The following is a 26,178-nucleotide window of genomic DNA, read 5'->3' as shown; positions in this document are numbered from 1 at the left end:
GTAGATGTCTATGTGTGTGTGTGCCCAAAAGAGTAAGTCGAACCATTTGGGCGAACACCTGCATGTTCTAATTGAGGTGAGAGCTGGAACTATTGTGAGTCGCACCTGGGGCAGCACTTCAGAGCCAGAGGGATGCCCGAGAGCAACCTGTACCTCAAGAGCCCACTCCACACACACACACACAAACACACATAATCAAACAGTAATTAGAATTAGAAGCAGTGATTGAAATAAAGGGTAAAGTTACAAAATATAAATGTATTAAGATAATAAAGTTTATTTTTAGGATCATTGTGGTTAAGACCATGGCTACTGTAGTTAATCAATGGAGCCTTATTGTAAAGTGGTACCAATACTGGTTGAAAAAAAAGAGCTATCTGATTTTTCCTTTCTTCTCAATAATTTCCACTCATTTCTTTGCTGTCTGCACCAATAAAAATGGAAGAAAAATTAAATGAGTCGCACAAATGCAATTTACCACACCGATGATTAAATTAAGTCAAATTAGGACAAACTTTCATCTCCTTGCAGTCATCACTCATCAGGAACATTCTGAAAACCAGGCATCCTCCACCTTCCCTCATGCTCTTATATCTTTCCATCCCATCAATCCCATTTCAAGTAGAAACCTTTCCTCCCTCCCTGCAGGGACATGTGTTCTCAGCAGTACAACCAAATTAGAAAAACAACTTGTCCTTATTTGAGACAAACTCCAAAAGCGGACTTGTGACCCTGTGTCCCTGGCAGAAAGTGAAGACAAGAAGCTGTCTGGAGTTGATTCAAATGCAGCTTTCAGAGCGGATGCCACTCCTAAGGAGAAGAGAACAAACTTTGAGGACATCTTTAAATATTCAGTGAGGTGAATCTGGAACTGACAGTGCTTTTTTTAACCTTTATAAACTTTTAGGTAGAGTGTAATTTCTGCATCACTAGTGACACTAAACAAAACTGCGAAAAATAATAACTACATGTATATACGTATAAGCATAAATACGAATATAAGTATAACAAATAATAACGTCTCGGTTACATATGGTAACCCTCGTTCCCTGAAGGAGGGAACGGAGACGCCACGTCGGTGACCGACGAATATGGGATATTGCTTCGATAGACCAATCTACTTCGAGTGTAAACTAAACGAGCCAATGCACATTGGCATGCAATTATTGCATCCAGCTGCCGCTGATCACTGCGTGAGTATAAGAAGGCAGCAGGTGCAATGCATTCCAGTTTTTCGCTGAGGAGCCGAGCCGGGGACCCGGCAGCTCAGCGGCGGTACAGCAACCATGGCGACGGGACGTGGCCGACGAATATGGGATCCCTATCAAACGCCATGGGTGCTGCCCCTTCCAGTGCCCTGTGCGAGCTGCCTGCACCCCTATTAGGTGTAGGCCGGGGCTCAGAACAAGTAGCTCCACTCACCGTTGTCAAAGCACTACCTCACTGGGTGAGATTGGATAACACTGGGATAACGTACCCAGTCCGCTTGGAACCGGGACGCTGCGGAAGCCCCATCCTTCCGGAAGGAGGTCTCGGAGGCAAATACACATATAGCACCATAAAACATAAAAACACATATAGCATCCGTTTAGGAGTATACGGAGAAATTTGAGGTGATTAAAAACCCTCTTGGGAAGGCAGAAGTCTGCCGGGGAAACACGGGCACTAAGGCTATACCGTGGACTATACACATACGAGTACCGCTTAGGTCTCAATATGTAACCCACCCTTCCATGGTTCTCACGGATACATCATGAAGGCCTGGCGCCGGACGTTCCGCCGTGTCCAGCTGCTTAGGTTGATGGAGGATCTCAACAGGGTCTACAGTACGGACACTATGGAGCAGTTTAAGCAAGCCAACACTAACAGGGGCCTCTCAGTGCCACTACCCGTTTGAGGTGAGAACACAGGAGGATACCGGCTCAACACAAAGGCTATAGAACCTAGCGAACGTGTTAGGGGTTGCCCAGCCCGCAGCTCTACAAATATCTGTCAGCGAGGCGCCACGAGCCGGCGCCCAGGAGGATGCAACACTGCTAGTTGAGTGAGCTCGCAACCTGAATGGGCAGGGCACATCCTGAGCCTGATAAGCCAGGTTTATGGCATCCACAATCCAGTGGGCCATCCTCTGCTTAGAGACAGCACTCCCCTTCTGCTGGCCTCCGTAACAGACAAAGAGCTGGTCTGAGGTCCTGAAGCTTTGTGTCTGGTCTACGTAGCACCTTAACCCTTTAGGCGCCAGAGGTTTTTTCCTAAAACGTTCGATTTTGACATCTTAATTTCAAAAGGCTATATCTTAAAAGTGATAAAAGATAGAGACTTTCTGTCAACTATAAAATATTAAGGATGACCCAATGTTTATGTAGGGATTACATTTTCCCATCTAATTTGCATATTATGACATCACATGGTGGTGGCCATCGTGAATTATAGAATTTTCATGAAAAGTCACGTGTTTAAATGATGAAATGCAGCACTTCTTTCCCCCCAAAATGTCCCTCACCTTCTGTGTGCTATATTACACAATACTGAATGCTCAGGTAAATAGTAAGTAGTAAACAAACTGTGTAAATCATTACTAATAAATGGTAGAAACAAACCGAATGCATGTAGCGGTTGGCCTTTTGCTGTAGAGTTTTTAAATTTACTACATACAGCAGGCACTGTGATTCCATGTATGGGGCACATATATATTATTCATATGACACACAAACACAATTAGACAAGACCAGTTTAGTTCAAAAGCTATGACCCATGTCACACCGCCTCTGATCCTGCTACGAGCAGCGCTGCCAGATCTGCCTAACGCGCACAGAGTGTGCACAACTCGGACTACTGTCAGAGTCATTGCGACTCCCCACACTTCCTCCACGTTGCCCCGTAACTGTCCTATAAATACTTCGACCTCGTCTAGCATACCCAGTTTCATTAGACAAAGTCTCCACTACAATACTGTCGCCGCGACTGCGGAAAGGCACACGGTCAGAAGACAAATCTACAAGTCTAGCGCGGTAAAAATCTCCCGCCTCGTTCACCGCTAATTTCGCGATGAACACTCCGATCCCGGCAAATATTGTTCACACCACTGCTTTTGGCCAAAGGACCATCTACATTAGGCAAAGGAAAGGATTCACAGTTTGTGCTTGGTGTAGGACTATACTTTCACTTTCAGTATCACCGTCATCTTCTGAATGCAGATATTCCTCAGAATCAGGGTCCGCGAATAGAAGTCCCAACACTTCATTGCGGGTTTATTGAAGCTTTATTGATGCCATTAGATAATAATAATAATAATAATAATAATAATCTAATGCCAATACTCGCTGACGTTGACATTATTGCTCTGATAAAATGGCTCACTCTCACACTAGCTCCGCTTTTGTTCGCACTGATTCAATGCGCTCTATCTCGAAGATTTTGTATAGAAGCATGACTTTTTTTGAGTCAGAGATGAAGTATTACATGTCTGCTATCTGGTGCAGGGGAGGTTTCAATAAAATTTGACACCCTATTTGACAAAATCGGCCGTTTTATTCAGTGCTGCATCTTGTCGAGTAAACTCGACCGTGGCGCCAAGAGGGTTAATGCTCGGATGGGACAAAGCAAAGCCAGGGCTGGGTCTGCCTCCTCCAGGGGCAGCGCTTGCAGGTTCACCACTTGGTCTTTGAAGGGTGTAGTGGGAACCTTGGGCACGTAGCCAGGCCGGGGCCTCAGGATTACCCGGGAGTCAGCCGGCCCGAACTCTAGGCACGAACCGTCGACCGAAAATGCATGCAGTTCCCCTACCCTCTTGATGGAGGCCAGTGCAAGCAGGAACAGAGTTTTCAATGAAAGAAACTTTAGCTCAACTGAATGCAAAGGCTTGAATGGGCCCTGCTGTAGTGATTTAAGCACTAGAGAAAGGTCCCAAGAGGGTATACAGGGGGGCGGGATGGATTTAACCTCCTGGTCCCTCTAAGGAACCTGACGATGAGGTCATGCTTACCCAAAGACTTCCCATTCACAGGGTCATGGTACGCAGAAATAGCAGCAACCTGGACTTTGAGGGTGGAGGGAGACAGCCTTCGCTCCAGCACTTGCTGCAGAAAGGACAGCATGACCACAATTGGACATCTTCAGGGGTCTTCTCGGCGAGAAGAACACCACTCGACGAACAGGTTCCACTTCAAGGCGTAAGCGTGTCTCGTAGACTGTGCTCTTGCCGAAGTGATGGTGTTTGCTACCTCTTGGTGTAGGTCACCTAGAACCTCCGCGTCCCGTCCAGAGACCAGACATGGAGTTTCCAAAGGTCTGGACACAGGTGCCAAATGGTGCCCCATCTCTGAGTCAGTAGATCCTTCGTCAGAGGAATTGGCCAAGGAGGGGCTATCGCAAGGAGCACTAGTTCGGGGAACCAGGTCCACGTGGGCCAATACGGCGCTACTAGCAAGACTTGCTCCTTGTCCTCCCGGACTTTGCACAGTGTCTGTGCGAGAAGGCTCACTGGGGGAAACGCATACTTGCGTAGGTCCCGCGGCTAGCTGTGTGCCAGTACGTACGTGCCGAGAGTTCCCTCGGTCAGGGAGTACAACAACTGGCAGTGAGAGGTCTCTGGAGAAGCAAACAGGTCTACCTGAGCGGCTCTGAACCCCCTCCAAATCAGCTGGACCCTCAGGGGATGGAGTCGCCATTCTCCCGTGAGCATTGCTCAAGACAGCTCGTCGGCTGTATGACTGAGCAGGCCTGGAATGTGAATGGCACGAAGTGACCTCAGAACCTTTTGACTCTAAAGGAGGAGGTGGCGGGCGAGTTGCGACATGCAACTAGAGCTCAGACCACCTTGTCGGTTGATGTACGCAACAGTCGCAGTGTTGTCCATTCGGACCAGCACATGCTTGCCTCGTAAGAGACCTTTGAGACGGTTTAAGGCAAGGTGCGCTGCTAACAACTCTAGGCAATTGATGTGCCACTGCAGCTGCGGGCCCTTCCAAACTCCTGAGACTGCATGCCCATTGTACGTGGCCCCCCAGCCGGTGGTGGAGGCATCCATGTAAACCACAGACTGGCTGGAGATCTGCTCTAGGGGCACCCCTGCCAAGAGAAATGCAAGATCTGACCACGGAGTGAGGGTTTGGCGATCTCGAGACATAGTATCAGCCAATCGTCTAAGTAGTTGAGAATGCGAACACCCTGCTCTCTGAGAGGAACGAGAGCTACCTCTGTGACTTTCGTGAAGACACGGGGAGACCGGGACAGCCCGCAGGGCAGGACCTTGTACTGATATGCCAGTCCTTCGAATGCAAACCGCAGAAAAGGTCTTTGGCGCGGAAGGATGGACACATGAAAGTACACGTCCTTCAGGTCGATCGCTGCAAACATATCTGAAGCGCCGTCTCGCCAACACACGAAGCTTCCAAGAGCGTGCTGAACTCGTAGTTCACAGCAGACACAGTTGAGCAGAGCGATACTAATGCTCGGCTCCGAAGCGAAAAGCTGGAATGCATTGCACCTGCTGCCTTCTTATACTCACGCAGTGATCAGCGGCAGCTGGATGCAATAATTGCATGCCAATGTGCATTGGCTCGTTTAGTTTACACTCGAAGTAGATTGGTCTATCGAAGCGATATCCCAAATTCGTCGGTCACCAACGTGGCGTCGAGAGTGACCGACTAAAAGGGAACTGTACTTAAAATATAATATCAATGATATTAATGCACTTCCAAGTGTTCTTAAAGAGAGTATACATGCGTAAATGTTTCTTACCTTTAAGTACACTTTTAAAATGTGCACTATGTAATACCAAATTTCACCTACGGTACATTTAAATAACTTTGTATTCATATTTAGTTAGTGAATTAAATAAGGACTTAATTATAATTTTAACTATAGTGCCAATATTACATTTAAAGTTTTTTTTTATTTTTTTTATGTACTCAATTGCAAAATAACAAATGTGTTATTTTTGTATGTACTCTATTGCAAAATAACAAATGTGTAATATGAGTTTTCATAGAAATTACATTAGTGTTATTTAAATGGGTCATATGACATTGCTAAAAAGAACATTATTTTGTGTATTTGGTGTAATGCAATATGTTTATGTGGTTTAGGGTTAAACACACATTATTTCCAAATACAGTAATGCAAATTATTGTCTCTCCTTTATGCCTCGCCTTTCTGAAATGCTTCGATTTTTGCAAAGCTAATCGGACTGAAAAAGTGAGGTGTTCGCTGATTGGCCAGCTATCCAGTGCATTGTGATTGGCTGAATACCTCAAGCATGTGACAGAAATATTATGCCCGTTGCCATACATTGATGTGTGTGTCCCGGTCAGTACACCAGCACGATGAGACAAAAACATTAAAACCCATTAAACTAGGCGTTTGCTGCATCCGGTGGGGACATAATCACTGATTATGACTTATACTGTCTTTTTATTCATTGCATTGTAAACATACTCTACACTGTTTAAAACTTGCATTTGAATCATCAGTGGCAAATTATTTAAATATAAAAAAGTACTTACAGGCTGTGAGTCAGAAGCGCCATACTGTCCTTGCAGTTAGAACTGCCCCACTTTATAGAACAGCCTTTGTGCCACAGACGCATTGAAGGCCACTGGTTCAGGACACAGTCCTCATCTTCCATAAAATGCGTTGTACACACACACAAACATTTGGGTTGAACTGTTCTGGAACAGTGTTTTACATAGTTAACCACTGATTTCTAGTTGTGTTTTGGAAGGTCAAGCACAGTAGTCAGTGATAATAAAAGTTATGCCCTCTTTCTTTGTGTGAACATTTGGGTGGCGTTATGCAATTCTTCCCACATCATGATGTACAACCCGAATTCCGGAAAAGTTGGGACGTTTTTTAAATTTTAATAAAATGAAAACTAAAGGAATTTCAAATCACATGAGCCAATATTTTATTCACAATAGAACATAGATAACGTAGCAAACGTTTAAACTGAGAAATTTTACACTTTTATCCACTTAATTAGCTCATTTAAAATTTAATGCCTGCTACGGGTCTCAAAAAAGTTGGCACGGGGGCAACAAATGGCTAAAAAAGCAAGCAGTTTTGAAAAGATTCAGCTGGGAGAACATCTAGTGATTAATTAAGTTAATTGATATCAGGTCTGTAACATGATTAGCTATAAAAGCTTTGTCTTAGAGAAGCAGAGTCTCTCAGAAGTAAAGATGGGCAAAGGCTCTCCAATCTGTGAAAGACTGCGTAAAAAAATTGTGGAAAACTTTAAAAACAATGTTCCTCAACGTCAAATTGCAAAGGCTTTGCAAATCTCATCATCTACAGTGCATAACATCATCAAAAGATTCAGAGAAACTGGAGAAATCCCGGAGACCTTTATTGGATGCCCGTGGTCTTCGGGCTCTCAGACGACACTGCATCACTCATCGGCATGATTGTGTCAATGACATTACTAAATGGGCCCAGGAATACTTTCAGAAACCACTGTCGGTAAACACAATCTGCCGTGCCATCAGCAGATACCAACTAAAGCTCTATCATGCAAAAAGGAAGCCATATGTGAACATGGTCCAGAAGCGCCGTCGTGTCCTGTGGGCCAAGGCTCATTTAAAATGGACTATTTCAAAGTGGAATAGTGTTTTATGGTCAGACGAGTCCAAATTTGACATTCTTGTTGGAAATCACGGACGCCGTGTCCTCCGGGCTAAAGAGGAGGGAGACCTTCCAGCATGTTATCAGCGTTCAGTTCAAAAGCCAGCATCTCTGATGGTATGGGGGTGCATAAGTGCATACGGTATGGGCAGCTTGCATGTTTTTCAAGGCTCTGTGAATGCTGAAAGATATATAAAGGTTTTAGAGCAACATATGCTTCCCTCCAAACAACGTCTATTTCAGGGAAGGCCTTGTTTATTTCCGCAGGACAATCCAAAACCACATACTGCAGCTATAACAACAGCATGGCTTCGTCGTAGAAGAGTCCGGGTGCTAACCTGGCCTGCCTGCAGTCTAGATCTTTCACCTATAGAGAACATTTGGCGCATCATTAAACGAAAAATACGTCAAAGACGACCACGAACTCTTCAGCAGCTGGAAATCTATATAAGGCAAGAATGGGACCAAATTCCAACAGCAAAACTCCAGCAACTCATAGCCTCAATGCCCAGACGTCTTCAAACTGTTTTGAAAAGAAAAGGAGATGCTACACCATGGTAAACATGCCCCGTCCCAACTATTTTGAGACCTGTAGCAGAAATCAAAATTGAAATGAGCTCATTTTGTGCATAAAATTGTAAACTTTCTCAGTTTAAACATTTGCTATGTTATCTATGTTCTATTGTGAATAAAATATTGGCTCATGTGATTTGAAAGTCTTTTAGTTTTCATTTTATTAAAATTAAAAAAAACGTCCCAACTTTTCCGGAATTCGGGTTGTAGACATGACATGACTTTTATAAAGAATATCTCTTTGGATTTGTGACTTTGGTCTTTGCAACTTTACAGATCTTCTTTATGCACCAAGAGCTTGTAACACTCCAAAGAGAAAGGACAAATTAGCCCCTTTCACACTGCGATTCCGTAAAATACACAAGTAATGTGTCCTGGCAATTGTTCCCGGGTCGCTAGATTTTGCTCTTTCACACTGCCAGTGATTACCCAGAATATGTGCGTGCGTTCACACACAACCCAAAAAGGTCCCGTAAAGACATGTGACATCAGGATGTGACGTTTAATGTACGAGTCGAAAATGCTTGGCTCGTTAACTTTCACTTAAGCTGGCGAATGATCTCAGCTGCAGCGCGGATAGTGAGGGACTAACTGATCTCTGCTTTGTTACAGTTTGCACATATTTGTTTTTCATCGCAAATGTGGATCTGCCTTCAAAACAGCCGGTAAAAGAGTCACGCGATAACGTATGTCATCACTGACACCACATTAGTTCTGGCTTTTGTTCACACAGCACTCATTCCGGGACTGAACCCAGCAATGTTACGAGGTCCCCGACCCAGGATCAATCCCGGAATCAATCCTGGGACATGTTTGCTTTTACACAGAAGGCGACCCGGCAATGTTCCGGAAATTTTCCGGGTCCAACATGCAGTGTGAAATAGGCTATTGAAATAAAAATATATATAATAATAAAATAAATTAATAAATACATTCAGTTTGCATTTGTCATGGCTACACAAGGCTCCTCCATTACTCTCATGCTTCCCCAAGCACTGTTCAACCACAACTGTCACCGATCATCACTGTAATTAAAGACATTCAGAACAGACTGATGAATGAGGGTCTCGCCCGAGAGCCCAATCACCTTCGAGTGGTAACAGAATGATGCAATGGTATGCTGAGTACCTCGGTCTGCAGGATTTGCATGGCAAGCTCCACCCCACTGTGTGGATATGGTGCAGTGCAAGCAACTCCCATTCAAGCTTTTACTTCGGAGCCGAGCACATCTTTCTGTGTTTTCAGAGTGAGTCTTCAGTAGGTGTAGGTGTAGGTTTTGGTGTGATGGCGCAATTCAGCGGTTCATGGAAGAGCTTCCTGGCTTCTTCCTTCCTGCTTCTGCATTCCCCGAGTGCTTCAGCACCTCTGAAAAAGCTTTTCTTAAAGAGTATATGGATTGTGTTGACGTCTTTTTAAAGATGTCCGAATGCTTCCGAATGAGGTTGCTGGGCCCTTTCAACAGGTTCCCAGCATCTCATTCGGGGCTCCCGAGGATGACCAAATGTCGATCACCACATCACAAGGTGGGCTTGAGTCACTGGGAGATGAGGATTCGGCTGCGTTGCCTCCCTCTGGAGTGCCAGCGTTGCCCGAGTCTGATCCCAAGCTGATGGCCCGAGTCTCATCCCAAGCTGATGGCCAACTCCCCAGTCTCTCAGGCTGGCCTCTTCTGCGACATGATTGAGAGTTTTGCCCAGTAATTCTCTGCCATCCAGAAGCAGTCTGAGGCCATGAAACATATTCTGCCCTGGCAGCCTGCTGCTACCTCCACACTACTCCTGGCTTCGGGGTATTTGTGCTACGATGGTGGGGAAGGATGCTCCTATCATGCGCACAGAGGTCACGACCCTGCTGGCAAAGGGTGCAAAAGAGCCGGTCCCTCCAGCCAACACGAAGTCTGTCTTCTACAGTCCCTACTTAATAGTACCCAAGAAAACAGGTGGGTTATGGTGAATCCTGGACTTGCATGCCTTGGGGAAGTCGTGGCCTAATGGTTAGAGAGTTGGACTCCCAATCGAAAGGTTGTGAGTTTGAGTCCCGGGCTGGCAGGAATTGTGGGTGGGGGGAGTGCATGTACAGTTCTCTCTCCACCTTCAATACCACGACTTAGGTGCCCTTGAGCAAGGCATCGAACCCCCAACTGCTCCCCGGGCGCCGCAGCATAAATGGCTGCCCACTGCTCCGGGTGTGTGCTCACAGTGTGTGTGTGTGTTCACTGCTCTGTGTGTGTGCATTTCGGATGGGTTAAATGCAGAGCACGAATTCTGAGTATGGGTCACCATACTTGGCTGAATGTCACTTCACTTCACTTGAACCGTGCTCACAGACTCCCGTTCAAGATGTTAACATCCAAACACATGCGATTGGTTTGAAGCAATCGACCTGAAGGACACATACTTTCATGTCTCCATTCTTCCTTTACCCAGACCGTTTCTTTGGTTTTCTTTTGAGGGGGAGGCATATCAGTACAAAGTTCTCCCATGCAGGTTGGTCTTGTCCCACCGTGTCTTTATAAAGGTTGTGGAGGAAGCTCTGGCTCCTCTCAGAGAACATGGTGTCCGTATTCTCAACTACCTTGACGACTGACTGATTATAGCTCACTTTCGAGTACAGTTATGCGAGCACAGGGATCTAGGGCTCAGACACTTCGCCCGTCTGGGTTTACGGGTCAACTGGGAAATGAGCAAACTCTCCCTTGTGCAGAGGATCTCTTTTCTCTGTATGGAAATAGACTCAGACGCCGTGTTCACACAGCTTACGTGCGAGTGCACGCAGTCACTGCTGAATTGCCTGAGTCATTTCGAAGGAAAGAGAGTCGTTCCACTGAAACTGTTTCAGAGGGTCCTGTGGCATATGGTATTCGCAGCAGCAGTCATGCTGCTCAAGTTGCTTCATATAAGACCGCTTTAGCACTGGCTTCATGGCCGAGTCCCGAGATGGGAATGCAACAGGTGAACATCACTCCACCCTGCCATCGAACATTCACCCCGTGGGTGGACTTCTCATTTCTACGGACTGGTGTTGCACTAGAACCAGTGTCCAGGCATGCTATTGTGTCAACAGATGCCTCTGCCATGGGATGAGGTGCCATGTGCAACGGGCATGCTGCGTCAGGCTCCTGGACAGGACCTGAACTTCAGTGGCAGAGAGGAATAAGACATAATTCACCCCAAAAATATGTTATGTGGATTATCTCAGGATTTGAGATTTGGATTTCCTCAGAAAAAAAAAGAATGAAGCTTGAATGAATGTTAAAAGGTTTTTTGAAGGATTATGTGACTGGAGTAATGATGCAAAAAATTCAGTTTGAAAGTCAGCTTTGATTGTTCCTAATAAACTGTTTAACTGCACTCACAAGTGGATATTAAATTATGTTGTGGGATAATTAAATAGATTCTAAATAAACTACAAACATAAAGTTATAAACATTTATTTTGTCCTCACATTCTTTCTTACAACTCTTCCCTCTCAGTCACACAGCTGACTGAAAGGCTCATTATGCAGGCCTTTGTCTTCTCAGGTGTAAATCACAATGATATTTATGATAGTTGACTCGTACTTGCATATGACTTTTACAAACAAAAAGTGTCTTAGAAAATTTTTATCAATATATTGTTTTCTGTAAGTGAGTAAACAAGATAATTTTCACATAATTTAGAAAGAAAAATTCTAGGCTACAAGCTCCAGTTCTAAAAAGTCCCGGGAACCAATGTTCTGTATGTGTTTTATGGCCTTATTCAAGTGATTTAAAATTTTTAGTTTTTCACTAACCACGCATAACTTTTTTTATTTTATTTTTTTTTTGGAAAAACACAATCATTTACATACATGCTGCTTACATATTATTATAGCCCAGTTTGTGCTGATTACAGTGAGATTAGACTTTAGCCATTTAGATGTTTATAAGAAACTGAAAACACCACAAATGTCAGGGCATGACAAAGCTTCTACAGGCCCCAAAAATACCCTTAGACCTCAGAGGGTTAACCAGCTATTTTGATGATCCGAATATAGCAGATAGTTTAAAGAATGTTTTTGTTAGTAATGATTGTTTGTCCAGAAGGCTATGTCAGGCCAAAACACTTAGATCAACCTTTTTTAATTTTTTTAATGAAAGTGAAGTGAGGCCAAGTATGGAGACCCATACATAGAATTTGTGCTCTGCATTTAACCCATCCAAGTGCACACACACAGTAGTGAACACACACAGCCACAGCAGTGGGTAGCCATATTGCTGCAGGGAGCAGTTGGGGGTTCAGTGCCTTGAACCCCCAACTGCAGTGCCCTCCATATTCCAGAACTTCATCTATGAGGTTTTCCAGGAGTATCTCCATTGGTTTGTAATAATCTACATCAACTATATCCTGATCTACTCATGGAATCTGGAACTGATCAACATCACCACTTGACTCTTGTTTTGGAAAACTGAGAAACCAGCAGCTGGATGAAAAATGTGAGTTCTACTACCATCCACACACTTCCTCAGATATATCAACAGCCAAGTGAGAATTCAAATGGACCAGGGTAAGATGCAAGCTTTTCAGTCCTGTCCAGAACACAACCACCACAAAGACCTCCAAGGTTTTCTAGAATTTGCACATTTTGATTGTTTCATTCACAATTACAGTACTATAGCCAGCCCTCTCACTTCATTACTTAAATCCAAGCCCAAGTATCTGCCCTGGAACACCCAGTGCTTCCTTTCAAATCCTCAAGTCCTGCTTCACCACTGCACCCGGTCGCATTCATCCTGACCCTGAGCTGACTTTTGTAGTCAAAGTTGATGCATCTACCACAGGAGTTGTGGCAGTATGTTTTCAGTGACAGGGGAAACCTGCCAAACCTAATCCATGTGACTTCTTCTCCAGGAAAATTACCCCTACAAAGTAGAACTTTCTGTAATAATACTAATAATAATTATAATAATAATAATAATTTTCAGGAATAATTGACTATCAACCTGGCACTGGAGGTTTCCCATCATCCTTTTGTGGACATCACTGACCATCGCAACCTCAAATACTTGAGAGATGTCCAGTGGTTGAACCCTCGCCATGCCCAGTGGGCCCGGTTCTTTATGTGGTTTAACTTCCATGTCACCTACCATCCAGGGTTCAAAGAATAACAAGGCAGAGACCTTCTCAGGAATCATTCTTCCTTACATACCACCATTTGAGTTTCAATCCATCCTGACCCTGAGCTGACTTTCATAGGCAAAGTTGATGCATCTACCACTGGAGTTGTGGCGATACATATTCAGTGACAGGGGAAACCTGCCAAACCTTATCCATGGGCCTGCCTTCTTCTCCAGGAAAATTACCCCAGCAGAGCAGAATATATTGGCAATCAGATGTTATTGTCTATCAAGCTGGCACTGGAGGAGTGTGGCCACTGACTAAAGGTTTCCCACCATCCTTTTCTGTTCATCACTGATCAGCGCAACATCAAAAACTTGAGAGATGTCCAGTGGGTAAACCCTCACCATGCCCAGTGGACCCTATTCTTTTTGCAGTTCAACTTTCATGTCACCTACCTTCCAGGTTCCTAGAATTCCAAGGCAGACACTCTCTCATGAATCCATGTTCCTTTCATTTAATTGCAAACCCTCTCACTCATCCAAAACCACCACTGGTGGCTCAGTATGTTCCAGGATGTCTAGTGATTCATACAAAAAGGTTCCAGCTGTGAACCTTGGTTGGATCAGTGTGAGAGGGTATGGGACTCAGCCATCTGAACTCACAATCCTCCTCCACTGCTGCTCATGGATTATGGGCTTGTTTATGTTGTCTGTAAGACCCTGAATGCCCTGCACCATATGGGGTTGGCCCCAACATCAGAGGCTCTAAGATTCAGGAGCAGTCTGTGTATTGTCACGGTTACACCATGCTGCCCTTCCTATCACAGCCTACTTACCCTCACACTCACCCGAATACTCTATAAGGACAAGAACACTATAAACACATAAGGAAAACACTCACTCATTGTCTGGACTCATTATGTATGCTATCATTGTCAGACTTTCTACTTCCCTGTTTGGACCTATCTGATTCTCCCTCTTTGTTCTCCTTTACTGATCCATGTTCTCCTCAATGCTTGAGTGTTTTTTGTGGTCTCTACACACTACCTGCAACAATGTATAACCATGACTGATCTGTATATATACATATGCTTAAGTGTAATCTTTTTCACAAGGGGCACATCTTATCTATTGCAAAGAAGAAAAAATTTAATGTGGGTTTGGAAAAACAATATAATGTCATCATTCAGTTTCGGTTGCATAGCAAAAGACAGATGTAGAAATTATACATTTGTGATACAAATGTAAGGCAACAGATATTTCAGTAAAATTATTATAGCCACAGGAGTTTTCCGTTTAGAACAGTTACCAATTTTATATTAAATTTATTGGTGTTGAATGGTAAAAATCATAGATTCTCTCTAGGGTTTCATGGCATATTTGGAGATGCTGCTTAACAGCATATTCTTAGCATTCCAATCATTCTGTGATTCTGGATATTTCAGCAAGCACAGATGCCAAATACAACAGATGGCGTTCAAACCTGACCGTGTGTGTGCTTTGAGGTCTGTGACATCAGCTGAGAAATATATAAAGCTCCTGGATGGAAAATATTGGCCTTCAGTAATGTAGGCCTCAACTAACAATTAGCATATGCATTATTCAAATTAACGACTCATCTAATCCAAGTCCTCTAAATGCTTCTATTCTATACGATAATACAATAATATACTGTATATGCAACCAAATGTTTGTACATAGTGACCGCACACTGACTCACTCACAATTAATACATGTAAAAGAAACATGTAAAAGAACATATGGATATTAGTTTTTTTTTTTTTTTTACAGTTTTTTTTTCTTTGGGGGGGGGGGGGGGTGCATTCAGAAATTTTTAATCTTTCTGAAGTATGCCATCTGTCATTCAATGTGTAGTGCATGAAAATCACATCAATTCCCAGCAGTTACACTAGGCTCTCACTGAGATCTTAAAAGTTTTGGCCTTTAAAATGTCTGTAGTAGTTAAAATTGAGAACTACTTTAATCATCTAAAAAAAGGTGAGTACATGTTGTTGTTAGATACCCAGATGCATAAGATACACACACACAGGTTGTACAAAATCAATTCCCTGGAAGCATCCAGTCTAACCAACATTCTCTGTGGCTTATTTATTTAATCCTCCCATTTTAACCTTCGAGTTTGATTTATGGCTGCCTTTAATCTTAGGCTGCACATTAATTCCACTGCACAAAGTTTCATCTGACCTGTGCCCTTTCAGATCCCAACTATGGTGACTCACTGTGTCATCTGGTATATGCAAAAAAAATTCCATATCCTTCTTAAGAGGATGGTTTTAAGGAGATGAAGCCTCAAATCAGAGATAGACCTAAATTCAAATCAACTTAGATGTGTTAGATTTATAATGCAAAGCAAGTATGTGTTGCATTCTCAGTGCAGCTGAAAGCAAGACAACACTCTTAAAAATAAAGGTGCTTCATCGTAAATTATGAAAGTGCGTATAATTACCAAAAGTTTCTGTTTCTATTTGGCATTCTATTTACACATAAATTGACTTTGGTGTGCATTATATATGATACACAATGATTAGGATTAGGTGTTTTCCGTTGATGATGTGTGAACAGCTCAAAAGAATAAGTGTGGACCTCATCAATACTCGAGCACCACCAACCACCACACATGGAAAAACATGATAGTCTCCATTAATTGAACAAATAATAAAAACAAATAATAATAATTGATTGCAGCTTTCAGACTAACTTTCTCATTTTAATCTGTTTTGCACATGTATCGCATTGTCCCGGAAAATCTACTGTCCTGCAAAAGATCTATGGCCAGGTGGTCACCCTAGCGAAGAGTAATAAAATAATAATTACCAATATGAATCAGTAAATTTTTACAAAAACAATACATTGTAAAAATTTAAAGAATCACGTTTTTTTGCAATCAGATCAACCGGTAAACTCAAGGAAAGTCTTTAAAAAAAAAGGTGGGGGGGGGGGCACATTTTGCATGTTTCCTTTCTCTGACACACTAATTTCAGGTCTTGAAGTCTCTACTGATGAGCTGATGACCTGAATCAGGTGTGTTTGATTAAGGAGACATGCAAAACGAGCAGTGTTGGGTTGCCTCCAGGACCAGGATTGGGAACCACTGGTTTAGTAAATCTGGATCAGTCAGGTCAAGGTAGTTAATTTAATGGTCTTTTGGCATCGACCTGAGTTCCTGTATGGTGTCACAGATTGACTTTTAAAATGTTTCTTTATTTTTTTTTTTTTATGAAAAGTGTTGTAAACTACTAAATGTAATGTAGAAATGTTCATTTTCTGTGAAGCTGCTTCGCAACAGTGTATCATAAAAGCGATATACAAAAAAAATGTTAATTGAATTCCAACAGTTATTAATTAATTTATTTATTATGGAACTACATACATTCTGTAATGACGAAGTTGAAGCAGTCGGATCCATCTGCAGGACTTTATTGAAGCAGGTGGCAAACCAAGGATGCACAGAGCATAAACCACTAAGGTAGCACGAAGCAACATGCAGTGTGGTAAAACAACACTTCACAGAGAAACACAGAACCAGGCAGTCCAGATAAAGGGGGGATAATGATTAACAGGTGGATATGATGATGCTGATGAGAAAACCAGACAGGTCTGGAAACTAATGATAGCAGAAGGGAAGGATGGGAATTGCAGTCCTAGAACTCAGGTGACAAGGAGCGCATGAGACCGGAGAGAGGTGAAGGCGCGCGCTCAATGACAGGCGCGTGCTCCGTGACAGAGCCCCCACCCTGCGAGCGGCTCCGGAAGCGAGGACCTGAACGACGGCGGGGTCTTCCATGGGGTCTTGGAGCGGGACGATCTGGGTGAGTGTGATGGTAGGTGGTAAGAAGAGCAGGGTCCAGGACATCCTGAGACCTGACCCAGGAACGTTCCTCAGGGCCATAGCCCTCCCAGTCAATCAAGTATTGCAGTACCCCGCCGCGACGTCTGGAGTCCAGGATGTCTCGTACCCGGTATGCCTCCTCGCCTCCGACCTCAATTGGGGGAGCCTGCACGGAACCGATCCCCTCCTGAGCCTCCTCTCTCCTGGGAGCGGCAGCGGGTCTGAAAAGACACATATGAAAGGTGGGTGAGATTCTATAATGTGCTGGGAGAGCCAAACGAAATGAGACCGGAGTGATCTGTCGAAGAATCTTGAAGGGCCCAAAGAAGCGAGGGGACAACTTCTTGCTTGGGAGCCTTAAACGCAGATCACGGGTGGAGAGCCACACCCACTGTACAGGCCTATACCGCGGACCCTCACGTCTCCTACGATCCGCATGAAGTTGAAAGTGGCGGATGGCACGTCGCAGATGGACATGAGCGGTATTCCAAGTGGCCTCGCTGCGTTGCAACCACGTATCCACTGCAGGGAGGTCTGACGGCTCTCCTGACCACGGGAAGAGAGGGGGTTGGAAACCTAAGACACATTGGAAGGGCGTTAGACAAGTGGCAGGCTTTACCAGGGAATTTTGGGCGTACTCCGCCCAAACCAAGAATCGGCTCCAGTCCTGTTGGTTCTCGTAACAGTATGTCCGTAGAAACCGAATGAGGTCCTGGTTCGCCCGTTCAGCCTGACTGTTAGACTGCGGGTGGTATCCAGAGGTGAGGCTGATGTTGATATTGAGTTTGGAGCAAAGTCCCCTCCATACACGGGAAGTGAACTGAGGGCCACGGTCGGAGACAATGTCCTCGGGGAGACCAAACAGACGAAATACGTGATTGAGAAGTTCCTCCGCAGTCTGCATGGCAGTGGGTAGACCCTTAAGGGGAATGAAACGACAGGACTTGGAGAAGCGATCCACGACTGACAGCACTGTGGTGAATCCCTGAGACGGAGGTAAATCCGTTACGAAATCCACAGCGATGTGGGACCACGGGCGCTGAGGAACTGGAAGTGGCTGTAAGAGACCGGCAGGTTTAAGGTGGGAAGATTTGACAGTGTTACAGGTGGAACATTGATGGATGAATTTGATAACATCAGCCCGGAGTGTGGACCACCAGAAGCGGTTGGAGACTAACTGTACAGTAGCAGTGATACCTGGGTGTCCCGCGCTGGGTGTTCAGTGAACCCATTGAAGCACCCGCTCACGGAGCTCGAGAGGCACGAAAAGGCGGTCCACAGGACACTCGGCCGGTACAGGAAGAGCTTGTTGAGCCTCAGTGACCTCAGAGATAATATCCCACTGCACAGGTGCCACGATCAGAGTGGGAGGTAGGATGGGTTCTGGCTTGGTGATTTCGTTGAAATCCTCGAACTGACGAGACAGAGCATCAGCCTTCCCGTTCTTGGACCCAGGTTTGTACGTGATCCTGAAATTGAAACGGGAGAAAAATAGTGACCAGCGAGCCTGGCGAGCATTCAAACGCTTGGCAGACCTGATGTATTCAAGGTTTCGGTGGTCTGTGAGGACGGTGAAAGGTTGACGTGTCCCCTCCAGCCAGTTCCTCCATTCCTCCAGGGCAGCCTTCATGGCTAGAAGCTCCCGGTCACCCACATCATAATTGCGCTCTGCCGAGCTTAACTTGAGGGAGTAAAAGGCACAGGGAAACATTCTTGCAGGGTTACCGTGACGTTGAGACAGGATCGCACCCACTCCAGTGTTCGAGGCGTCAACCTCCACGACAAACTCCCTCTCCGGGTCTGGATGATGGAGGATGGGTGCGGCAGTGAATCTCTCTTTCAGCTGATTAAACGCTGCAGTACACTCAGAAGACCATCGGAAACGCTTCCCGTCCTGGAGAAGAGATGTGAGAGGAGCCACAATGAGACTGAAGTTACGAATGAACCTACGATAAAAGTTGGCGAACCCCAGAAATCGCTGTAACTCCTTCACAGAAGAAGGTTGAGGCCAGTCCACCACAGCCTTGACCTTGCTTTCATCCATGAGAACCCCCTCAGCGCTGATGACATATCCCAGGAAGGTGATGCGCGTCTGATGAAACTTGCACTTCTGAGTTTTGGCGTAGAGCTGATTCTTAATCAAACGTTTGAGAACTGCACGCACGTCCCGTACATGAGCTTCGAGAGTCTCTGAAAAAATCAAGATATCATTAATATAAACAATAACCTTCTGATTCAGCATGTCCCGGAAGACCTCATTAACGAAAGACTGGAACACAGAAGGACTATTGGACAGCCCAAAGGGCATTACCCGATACTCATAGTGGCCAGTAGTCGTAGAAAAGGCCATCTTCCACTCGTCACCTCTCCGTATGCGAATGAGGTTGTAAGCGTTCCTCAAATCCAATTTGGTGAAGTACCGGGCTGAGCGAAGCATCTCCACTGCTGCAGGGACTAAAGGCAGAGGGTATCGATATTTCACAGTTACCTCATTGAGACCTCGGAAATCGATGCAGGGCCGAAGACTCCCGTCCTTCTTCTTGACGAAGAAAAACCCTGCGGACGCCGGGGATGTGAAAGTGGTGATAAATCCTTTAGCAAGCTGTTCCTCGATATACGCTCTCATGGCCTCAGTCTCCGGTTGCGAAAGTGGATACACACGGCCGTGCGGGGGAATGGCTCCAGGTAGAAGTTCAATGGCGCAGTCACTGGACCGGTGCGGGGGTAAAAGTGAAGCCTCTCTCTCGCTGAAAGCCTGAGCCAGATCATGATATACAGCAGGAACTCCTTGCAGATTCACTCTCTCGGGGGAACTGTGGCTAGATTCAGGACCATAGAGAGCAGGCAAGCAGTGGGCGTGACAGAAAGGGGACCATTGCTTGATTCTCCTGTCGACCCAGGAAATGAGAGGGTTGTGTCTCTCCAGCCATGGCAATCCCAGAATCACAGGATGAAGGGGTGAGTTTATTGAGTACAACTGAATTCTCTCCGTGCGACGAGACCCGAAGTTGAGCGTCAGAGGCTGCGTGATGTATTGTACCTCCCCTGTCCCCAGGGGGCGTCCATCCAGATCGGCCACAGCCACATGAGACTCACAAGGAATGAGAGAGATATTTTTAGACAAGGCAAACTCCAAATCGACAAAATTACCAGTGGCACCAGAGTCAATTAAAGCTCTTGTTTCACAACTACTCCCATTAAAATACAATGAAACTTCGAGGGTGAGAGAACGTGGAGAATTAATCAAAGGACTCACCGCAGAGGTATCACTGGATCTGGGTCTTACAGGACATGAAACTCTCTGATGACCGGCTTGGCCACAGTACAGGCATAATTTACTCCGCATCCTTCTCTCACATTCCTCTGTGGTGAGATGTGTGAAGCCGACCTGCATAGGCTCGTAATCCGTGCCGGAAGGGGGAGGAGTGAAAAAGCTGGATGTGAGAGGCGTGCGTCGAGAGCGGATGAGATTGTCGAGGCGAATGGCAAGCTCCATAAGTTCTCCGGGGACATCCCATCATCGCGACACGCCAATTCCCCTTGCAGATGCGTTTGCAGCCCCCTACGATACAGCAGTTTAAGCGGTGACTCTGTCCACCCCGTCTGCGCTGCCAGGGTGCGGAAGGAAAGCGTGTAATCCGCCGCGGTGGAATTCCCTTGACTTAATGTGAGGAGTTGTTCCCCTGGTTCCTTGCCGCCAGCGGGATGTTCAAATACCTCTCGGAATTGAGACATAAACACATTAAAGGAGGGAAAGGTATGATGACCCCCAGACCAGAGAGCAGTCGCCCACTCCAACGCCCTCCCGGTGAGTAGTGAGCAGATGAATGAAACGCGGAACGCGTCATTGGGATACAGCTGGGGTTGCTGGCTGACGAATAATTCACACTGCAACAGAAATCCTCTACAGGCAGCTGGTGAGCCATTAAACTTCTCTGGTAGAGATAATTTGGGATTGCATGCAGCCGTACTCACGCTTGATGTGACGGGCACAGGTGCAGCGGGAGCTTGAGCTGAATTAGCGACTGCACTCTGCAGAGTGAGAGTATGAACAGACCTCACAAGTTCTTCGGTGAGATTCGTTAACTTGATCAGCTGCTGTTGGTGTGTGAGTAACACAGATGCCTGGGAATGAACCTCGGAAGCAAGACTCAGGAAGTCTGCTGGATCCTGTGGTGGTGAAGTGTTCTGTAATGACGAAGTAGAGGCAGTCGGATCCATCTGCAGGACTTTATTGAAGCAGGTGTCAAACCAAGGATGCACAGAGCATAAACCACTAAGGTAGCAGGAAGCAACATGCAGTGTGGTAAAACAACACTTCACAGAGAAACACAGAACCAGGCAGTCCAGATAAAGGGGGGATAATGATTAACAGGTGGATATGATGATGCTGATGAGAAAACCAGACAGGGCTGGAAACTAATGATAGCAGAAGGGAAGGATGGGAATTGCAGTCCTAGAACTCAGGTGACAAGGAGCGCATGAGACCGGAGAGAGGTGAAGGCGCGCGCTCAGTGACAGGCGCGCGCTCCGTGACACATTCATTGTGAATTAAGAAAAAAAAAAGTATTTCTGCATATAAATCACATGCCAAATAGAAAAAAAAAATTGTGCTATTGATACGCATTTTCATGAGACCGGGCTCATGCCATATCTGTCACACGTTCTTAGCAGCACACAATTATTTGTTGCGCCATAAATGTAACAAAAACGTTTTTAACAAAGTTAATGTAATGACTTGTGTTTGATGATACTTATCTTTATTATTTACTTTGATTTGTAGAGTAAATAAGAGTTCTTAACATTTATGCAAAAGCATGCAATATTTGTAACTTAATAAGTAATAATAACATAAAGAGACATTTATTTAACAATATGTTAAGAAGTAGAATCAGAATCAGAATCAGAATCAGAAAGAGCTTTATTGCCAAGTATGCTTGCGCATACAAGGAATTTGTAGTAACATTGGAACAGTTTTACAGTTACAACCGGCTCTTGGCAGCCAAAATTTTGAAGTGTCCAAATGAGTTTGAAACCCGTTTCTGTTTCACAACAGGTTATTTGTGGCAAAATAATTTAAAGAACCTTTGACTGAATGGTTCTTTGCGGAACCAAAAATGTTTTTTCTATTGCATCGCTGTGAAGAACCTTTTAAGCACCTTTATTTTTAATAGTGTATAGCAGACATTAGTATAAATACCTTTCACTTTCAAACCTTTTGAGTGTTACAGGTAAAACTTCTAAATATGTTCACATCCATCTAACTGAATAAGAACATCTGGTTTAATAGCACAGACATCTGTGCAATTGAAATGTCTGGTGAGTGGTGCTAAAAAGGTTACTGCATTTAAAAATAACCACCAACACTAATCCCTAAGCCAAACTGATAGTGTTAACAAAAGCAAATATGAAAACTCATTTTGCTGAAGCCTCCATGCCAATGTTGAGCTTTGTAATCACAAAAATCTGTTGCACAGGACTAACGCCCAAGGCCTCCACAAGTGTGATGCTTTGCCAAGTGAGCCACCATACTAGTTTGCTATGTCAAAAATGCAAATACTGTATGGAACTAACAATGTGATGCAAACATCACAATAGTTTATACACTGTAGTTTGCACTATAGTTTACATGTGTAATTTACATGCACAATGGTAAAATGTTTAAGGAACTATGTCTTCATTAGAAAAGTGAGTTTCAGGAATCAGGAATTTATATATTTATTTATTTATTTTTTTTTTTCAGCTGTAAATCACAGTGTATTGTGTGTATAGGTGCATTTTTGGAGTTTAGCAAAAATTTTGGTTGAGTGAAAGGAATTAATTCTTGAGTAAAAGCATAAATGAAAAGCTTACAATTTTATAAAAGCACTTATATGATCTTTTCTGTTAAAATTCTGTATTATTGAAGCTGTAATGTTGTTCTCATCATTTTTACAATCATTTCAGGGTTTTAGTATTACATTGTCATGGAAACAAATTAGTAGAGAAAGGGTAAATTATTATTTATATGATATTATATTATGTATTTATTTATTTATTTTTCACACTAAATTATGTTAAGATGCATATTGTTTCTGTCCTGTGGCTGTACTATTGAAACAGTATTGAGTATTTTACAGTTTAGGGATTCTTCAGCAAGTGCCTCACTGAAACAGGTTTTTTCTTCTTCTCCTTCTTTTATTAAAGAAAAGGAGTGACAAGTCAAAATCAGTTATTGTTGTGATCAACATTATGTCGCAAGTGCTGTCTCCTAGGCTTATACTGAACTCTGAATATCCCTTTAATACACTCTTTTTCTCAACTGATTTGGTTTAATAACATTCTACAATATTCATTTTATTTTTGGCCTAGATTTTATAATAATCAGGTTGCGAGTTAATACCTAGACACAATTATTTTACCATCTCACTTTCAGATTGTAAATGTCATCAGTCCAGTTACACCACAACATCATAGGAGGATAAAGCCGGATATTATTTGTTCAGCAGATTCGTAGAAAGAGCTCTAAAATAAGCCTTTGATATCAAAGAGGATTTGCTGAGGCAATCAGCATGAGTTGGTTTTCTGTGAGTTCACTCATGTCCATTTGATTGTCTGTATATCACTAATTTTCATTATTCTGCAGAAGCTTGTGTATAGCAATCAAATCAAATAAAAGATATCCAGGTCTTTGTTCTAGTTGCCCTCTTACCTTGTTATTGCACATAAGTACTGAATAATAATGAAAACAGTGTATTAATATGTGATTCCTACCTGTATTGTAAAATATCCCTGCTACAGGAAATCACAGGTGTGCTACAGAGGTTTTAAAAGGTCACATTTCTAGATCATTCTAGATGGATATTGTATCCTCTTGGTTATCATAATTGCCATATTGCTTCTAAACAAAAATACCAATTATTGCTTTGTGTTATTTTGGAGCTAATAAATTATAATGATGATATTAATTCATCAAAATTGTGATTGGTAGATTCTTTCCATGGATTTATACGTAAATGAAATAATAATAGGAATGCTGTACACTTTGGTACATTTTCTACACTCTAAAATGTTTCTGAATATATTGGTTATTCAAGTAAAAACTATATGACAGAATTGCCCTGACTACAGGTAACATTGAAAAAGAAGCCATTTTAAACAGTCAGGTCGGGTAAACATAGGATCTTAACGCTCCAACTTAACATCTTGATTTAAAAACTTACATTATATATTATTATTATTGACATCTATATTTAATGTCCATTATACATATGCTCTATATTTAATGTTATGTAAGGTATTTGCGATGCTATTCTTAGGCCATAATGTCAATACACTGTACAATAGATGTACAATAGATGTAATAGTGTATTTAATACCCTGTGTTATATGTAAGACATATAATATTTAAATTGTTTGCTATTTGTTTTTTTACTTTATTGCTCAATTTCGCCTTTTACTAAAGCATTTTGAGTTGCATTTGATATTTGAAAGGTTCTTTCAAATGAAATGGAGAAATAATAATAAATATATTAATGATAATAATAATAATAAAGTGTAAATGTGAATAACTGTAGTTATAGATATATTATAGGTATATAATATTAGTTAGACTGTATTATTACTTACTATAGGCTACGTCATATTAATCTTTATATGTACCTTTAAAATTGTTATCATTGCATTCCGCTTTTTGCATATAGACGCGAAAATGTAGCGACATGCCCAGTTGCAACTGACATGCCGCATGATCACCCGGTAATAGAGTGTGTGATGAACTGTTCGTGATTTTTACTCACTCCGGTTTCCTGGCGAGTCCAACGGACCGGCACAATGTCGAAGGAGTCTGCGGAACCAGAGACTTGCAAGACGGGCTCCTCTTCTCGTCCTCCGCGGACTCCGGGCTGGACTGGCTCGCTTTGAGAGTCGGTGGGGACGTGGGGACGAGCTGCAGATGCTGCGGGTGATGGATGGGAGCCGCCGGAGGATTCTGCGGCTGTTTGGACGGCTGCTGCGGCGGCTGGCTTTGACCGTGAGTCGCCGGATGCTGGTGCGGGTGAGCGGCCGGCTGAGGGCTGCTGGTTCGCGGGGATGGGTGGTGATGGTGGTGCGGATGATGGTGGTGATACTGATGCGGATCTCTCAGCTGACGGTTCTCGCCGATCAGATCCTCAACCTTCCTCTCCAGCTCGTCGATGCGCTGCCGCTGGGTTTGAATCAGACTCTGCTGGTTTTGTACAATAGTGGTCAGCTCTTTGAGATAAAGCACGGCTTTCATTGGGTTATCCAGCAAGCTCTCCATTACTATAATCTCAAAGCTTCAAGCCTGCTGTATCAGGATGGAGTAGGAGTCTTTTGGATGTACAGAATGTGCTGTAGCGTGCTGATGCTCTAAGGATGCGAGTGATGGTCCTGATGCAGGGGAGACTGGGGGAGGAGCTGCGGGGGTGATGATGTCAACGCTCTGACCAATCACTGAGAAGTGTGTTTGCATGCAGTACACACTTTCTAATAGTGACATAAATTAAAAGATTTTTAGTTTTTGTTTTACATTAAAAGTTTTACACCTGCCTTGCCTCCTGTGCAGTACAAGTTCCCATCGTATTTACTTTAATAAAACCTTTGTGAAAAATATAAATAAAAAAATAAATAAAAATTATAATAATATATATTCATCACATTTCAGCAATATAAAAAGAAGATATACGCACTTAAAAGAATAGGCTATACAGTTAAACCAATTGTATGTACGTTTGTTACCTTTCAAAATCATTGTGATGAGAGCTGATAGCTTATTATAAGATGAATGTCTGTTTCTCCCACAGGCCGGAAAAGGCCACGGGTATTTTTTAAATGGATGTCAATCAGGGGCGTTTCCTCCGAGGATGCAAGGGAGGCAGTGTCTCCTCTCCTCAAAAATGGATGAGAAAATTGATTTTACAAAAATAAAGCAAAGCAAATATGATTAAATATATGACATTAAAAGTCTAAAAGTAACTCGATTTTATAACGTAAGACTGTCCAACAGCGACATCCGTAGGTAAAGTCACAGGCCTATACCTGCCTCCTTATTTTA

At 43.5% G+C, this 26,178-nt stretch overlaps 1 protein-coding gene across 3 annotated transcripts in view; it reads right to left on the bottom strand.

The window, feature by feature from the left end:
- Positions 1–25,510, bottom strand: part of LOC132105917 (IQ motif and SEC7 domain-containing protein 3-like) — a 149,871-nt gene extending 124,361 nt beyond the window's left edge. For all 3 annotated transcript variants that reach the window (XM_059511453.1, XM_059511455.1, XM_059511456.1), the window contains exon 1: positions 24,902–25,510. In XM_059511453.1, coding sequence (XP_059367436.1) covers positions 24,902–25,404 — 503 coding nt within the window. In that variant the 5' untranslated portion in view covers positions 25,405–25,510. The remainder of the gene's footprint in view (positions 1–24,901) is intronic.
- Positions 25,511–26,178: the final 668 nt, after the last annotated feature.

Source organism: Carassius carassius, chromosome 26 (genome assembly GCF_963082965.1).
Source record: "Carassius carassius chromosome 26, fCarCar2.1, whole genome shotgun sequence".
Taxonomy (NCBI): domain Eukaryota; kingdom Metazoa; phylum Chordata; class Actinopteri; order Cypriniformes; family Cyprinidae; genus Carassius; species Carassius carassius.
The sequence above is the reverse complement of the archived record's forward strand: the minus strand, read 5'-3'. Positions and strand labels throughout refer to the sequence as shown.